We start from the raw sequence: 4,880 nt of genomic DNA, 5'->3' as shown, positions 1-4,880 counted from the left end.
TGTCATTAGGATTTTACACTTCTAATTGTATAGTATTGTATAACTTATAAATATCTACACTCTATACTCCTCAAGAGTGTAAAAAAAATAGATTTTAAACTTCGGATGTCACCCAAGTGACGCCCCTCTTTAATTTAACCCGGGGCGCCACTTCGAAAAAATGGCGTCCGAAAGTTAAAAAATTACTTTAGAATTAGAAATGGACGTTACTTCAAGTGACGTCCGAAAATTATTTTCACTCGGGACGCCGTCGAAAGTGTCGCCCGGATTTTTATTAACTAATAGCGAGAGGGGGAATTCCCCACCCTCTCTATTAGCTAATACACTATTACCTACGGTATAGCACCTCCATTGGAGAGAGTTTTTTGATATTTGAAGTGTAAAATTTCCACTCTCTACGGGTTACACCCCCATTGGAGATGCCCTTACCATTTGCCTAACAATAATACCATTCTAATGAAACATCTTAGCAACTAATAGTGAGTAGTAATCAATTCAGGATGTCCTAAACAAAAGAATAGAAAGAAATCCTTCAAGCTCTGTGTGGAGATAATGAGAAATATCTCCAGTAGTGGTCTTTGCTTTCTTATGTACCTCATACTACTTTGTTCTTGTTTCCAAATTTCCTTTGCAGTTGATACATTAACGCCAACACAATTAATCAAAGATGGTGAAACACTAGTTTCTGCCAAGGAACGTTTTGAGTTCGGATTCTTTAGTCCGGGCAGTTCAAAGAATCGTTACTTAGGAATATGGTACAAACAACTTCAACCTCGTACAGTAGTTTGGGTTGCAAATAGAGATAATCCACTTATTAACTCAACTGGACTTCTCAAGATCAGCTATGAAGGTAATCTTATTCTTGTAAATGAAACTGAATCCATTCTTTGGTCGTCAAATATATCCAAGGTAGATAGGCCAGTTGTACAGTTACTGGATACAGGAAACCTTGTAATTAGAGAAGAAGCAGATTATGATCCTAGAGACTATTTATATCAGAGTTTTGATCATCCGACTGATACTTTGTTACCCGGTATGAAGTTTGGATGGGACTTGAGAAAGGGTGAGAATATATTTTTGACGTCGTGGAAGAACGCCGAAGATCCTTCACCTGGGGAGTACTCTTTCAACATTGATCCACATGGATTTCCACAAATCTTTCTGTATAAAGGATTAGTACCAATATATAGAAGTGGGTCTTGGAATGGTGTTCAATTTAGTGGTGTATCAGGGATGACACAATCTTACACCTTCAATTTCAGATTTGTTTCAAACCAGGATGAGATATTCTACTCATATACTCTCAAGAACGAATCTATCTATTCAAGAGCAGTCATGAACTATTCGGGTGTGGTTGAACGTTATACATGGCTCGATACAGATCAAAAGTGGAACCTATATTGGTATGTTCCCAGGGACCAATGTGACACTTACATGGAGTGTGGTGTATATGGTATATGTGACATGAATGCTTTACCTTTTTGCAAGTGTTTGAATGGTTATGTACCTAAGGATCCCCAAAATTGGTACTTGAATGATGGTTCTAGTGGTTGTCTTAAGGACATTGGATATGAGTGCAAGAAAAATGATGGGTTCTTGAAATACACAAAGATGAAAATACCCGATACTTCACAAGCATTTGTCAATATCAATATGACTCTAAAGGAATGTGAAGACAAGTGTAGGAGCAACTGTTCTTGTAAAGCTTTTGCTAGTCATCAGATTACTAATGGAGGAACTGGCTGTGTTATTTGGGTTGATAATTTTAAGGATCTCAGGCAGTTTCCCCAAGGAGGTCAGGATCTGTTTGTCAGAGTTGGGGCTTCTCAAGTAGGTATGTATATTTTTCAATCATAAGTTTTATCTTTTTTATTCGGATTCCAGATTTACATGGTTTTTCTCGGCTCCTCACTGGAGATAGATCACGGATTGCTACATTCATACAAAAGTCACCAACCCTCAACTCTGTTTCTATCCGTCACTCCGTTTTGTGAACTGGCCATCTTAATTTTGCTTATGAGAAATAACTCTCTTTGGGTTGTGTGCTTTTTTAATCGTTGTGTAATGGGAGTATGGCAGTATGCCATAGTAGTTTAGACGGTAGATGTGTATTTTCGTTTCGCAATGTGGTCATAACCACTTTGTGGGAAATGCACAGTTTTCTTTTAATATTATGGCAGTCTTGTGCTGTGTAATGCCGGAAGCAAACAGCTTGCCAATGTTCACGTTATGTCTTGGTTGGCTACTAATAGTCAGACTTTTCTTAATACGTAGAAGATTGATGAATATTCTGATGCAACTCCTCGTATGTCTGGGAGTAAGTTAGATAGTAATTGAAATGGGTTATTGCCAGTTTGCTCACCATCTTACAATATCTGCCAAAACTATTAATATGATTGTCAAGGCCAGACAAGATAAGCTTAGAGTTTAGAAAGACAGTAACCAGTGGGGTTAATCAGTTTTACATGTACATTTAGTCCGAAGGTCTATTTCTGATGTAGTGTAACATTCAAGGTGATTACCTTACATTCACATGAAAGAAAAAGATAGACCTTGCCTGCTATTTAACCACGTAAATCTGTCTTTATTAAATTTATTTTTGTGTTCTCTCTGCCTTTATCTTATCAGTGTTCCTCTTACTCGATATTTTCATGGGCATACTGATATTAGTTTTCCTTTTTCTAATTTGAGTTTCACAATTCAATTATAATTGTATCAGAAAATGATGCAAAGGAAAAGAGAAGGGAAATGATGCTAGCTACCCTTGTGGTGATTTCGACATGTATCTTGATAGGAGCAAGTGTCTATTTCATTTGGAAAAAGAATATACTGAAATTTGTACCCAAGAGACCAACAGAAGAAACAGGTAGAGAAAATCAGATCTCATATATGAAAACGGGCATAAACCTGCACTACAACATCTTGTTTTCCCTTTAATAAGCATGCTCAACATTTCACAGTTAACTCTAAAGATTTTTGTTAATCAGTTCATCGGGAGAAAATCCAGGAAGCACCACCATTTGATGCGGTTAAACAAACTACAAGAAGCTACTCGAATGAAAAGAAGTCTGACATCGAACTACTTCAGTTAGATTTCCATACATTAACGACCGCTACACAGAACTTCTCTGATGTGAATAAGCTCGGAGAAGGTGGCTTTGGTTCTGTTTATAAGGTGACATGTATTCTAGTGTATATCTTGATTATAAATAACTTTACAACAAGCTAAAACGCGATTCAACAGGGTACCTTGGAAGATGGACAAGAAATAGCTGTGAAGAGATTATCTATGACCTCAGGCCAAGGATGTGTAGAATTCAAAAATGAAGCTGTTTTAATTGCTAAGCTTCAACACAGGAATCTCGTTAGACTTTTAGGTTGCTGCATTCAAGAGAATGAAAAGGTGTTAGTCTATGAATATATGAAAAACAAGAGCTTGGACTACATTCTCTTTGGTTAGTCTGATTCATTTTGATTCTTTGCTTGGTCTGGATTCGTTTCATTAGTTCTTTATAACTACAAGAAATGTTGGAGTTCCTGTTGTTGATGAATGAACTTTCAGATAAAGCAAATTACTTGTTAATGGATTGGCGGAAGCGCTTCAACATAATTACGGGAATTAGTCGAGGACTACTTTATCTTCACCAAGATTCTAGACTCCGAATTGTGCATAGGGATCTCAAAGCAAGCAATGTACTGCTAGATGGTGAAATGAACCCCAAAATCTCAGACTTTGGATTGGCAAGAATTTTTGGAGGTGACGAAACTGATGGGAACACAAAACGTGTGGTTGGAACATAGTACGAGAATTTGGCACATACTTTATGATTCACATTTTATACCCCCTTACGGCTTACGCCATGTCTAATATCTGTCATGGTATGCAGTGGTTACATGGCTCCCGAGTACGCAATGGACGGACATTTCTCCATTAAATCTGACGTCTTCAGCTTCGGTGTTTTAGTTTTGGAGATAATCTCTGGTAAGAAAAACAGGGGATTTTATCACTCAAGCGAGCAACTTAACCTTCTTGGATATGTAAGTACATCAAGTTCATCAAGTTCTACAATGACATGTTGTCTTCATCCCTGGAAATATAAACTAATAAGTTGGAATGGATTTAGGCATGGAGACTATGGAGAGGAGGAAGAGGCTTGGAACTGACGGACGAAACAATGGAAGATACATGCACGCCCATAGAAATATTGAGATGTATACAAGTCGGTCTATTGTGCGTTCAAGAACGGGCAGAAGACAGACCGACTATGTCATCTGCGGTCTTGATGCTAAGTAGTGATTTAGCGATGTTGCCGCAACCAAAACAACCTGGATTTTGTCTAGTAAGTAACACTCCTAGTGAAAAAGGATCATCGTCAAGTAAACATGAATCATGTAGCGTAAATGAGCTGACTGTCACAATGGTAGAACCTAGATGATGGACTTTTATCCGCTTAACTGAGACTTATATGTAAACCGTTTAGTAACAATCAAAGTGTAGCACTTACCTAGCAAAACAAATTCAAAGTGTAGGACTTGCACTTCGACAATATTCTACACATACACTGAAGTACAGTGAACGACCCAGTTTTGCACTTGAGAAGCCTCAAATCCTCAATGTCGTGGCGCCTTGTTTGGTCAACCCGATTGACCATTGTCCTTGTGCTGTAATTCGTTCCTTGTATGGACTTAAAACTTTAAAGTCCTTAAATCAGGAACTTTGGCTTGTGGCGGCTTTCCTGATTTCCTAAATAAAAAATGAAATGAAAACAAAATAAATTCAATATTACGTAAGCTTTAAGAAGTAGGTTAATTAATTAAAAGAGAAGTTGTTGAGTTCGTGACTCGTGAAACAGAAATTGTCTCGTCGGTAGTGCCACGAC

The 4,880-nt window shown here is 37.7% G+C and overlaps 1 protein-coding gene across 1 annotated transcript; it reads left to right on the top strand.

Moving 5' to 3' along the window:
• The first annotated feature begins 415 nt into the window (after positions 1–415).
• LOC147504654 (receptor-like serine/threonine-protein kinase SD1-8) lies at positions 416–4,541 on the top strand. Its single transcript, XM_086557446.1, has 7 exons — positions 416–1,834; positions 2,720–2,866; positions 2,988–3,175; positions 3,245–3,455; positions 3,563–3,800; positions 3,888–4,038; positions 4,125–4,541. The coding sequence occupies exons 1-7, from the start codon at positions 553–555 to the stop codon at positions 4,434–4,436; spliced, it is 2,529 nt and encodes an 842-aa protein (XP_086413572.1). The 5' UTR covers positions 416–552; the 3' UTR covers positions 4,437–4,541.
• Positions 4,542–4,880: the final 339 nt, after the last annotated feature.

This window comes from Coptis chinensis, chromosome 4, assembly GCF_015680905.1.
Source record: "Coptis chinensis isolate HL-2020 chromosome 4, ASM1568090v1, whole genome shotgun sequence".
Lineage (NCBI taxonomy): Eukaryota > Viridiplantae > Streptophyta > Magnoliopsida > Ranunculales > Ranunculaceae > Coptis > Coptis chinensis.
The sequence above is the reverse complement of the archived record's forward strand: the minus strand, read 5'-3'. Positions and strand labels throughout refer to the sequence as shown.

Excerpts from the sequence above, each read along its gene's own strand:
- LOC147504654 (XM_086557446.1), top strand. The coding sequence starts at position 553 with ATGAGAAATATCTCCAGTAGTGGTCTTTGCTTTCTTATGTACCTCATA. Across the intron at positions 3,176-3,244 it reads GCTTTGGTTCTGTTTATAAG|GGTACCTTGGAAGATGGACA; the intron begins GTGACATGTATT and ends GCGATTCAACAG. Across the intron at positions 3,456-3,562 it reads CTTGGACTACATTCTCTTTG|ATAAAGCAAATTACTTGTTA; the intron begins GTTAGTCTGATT and ends ATGAACTTTCAG.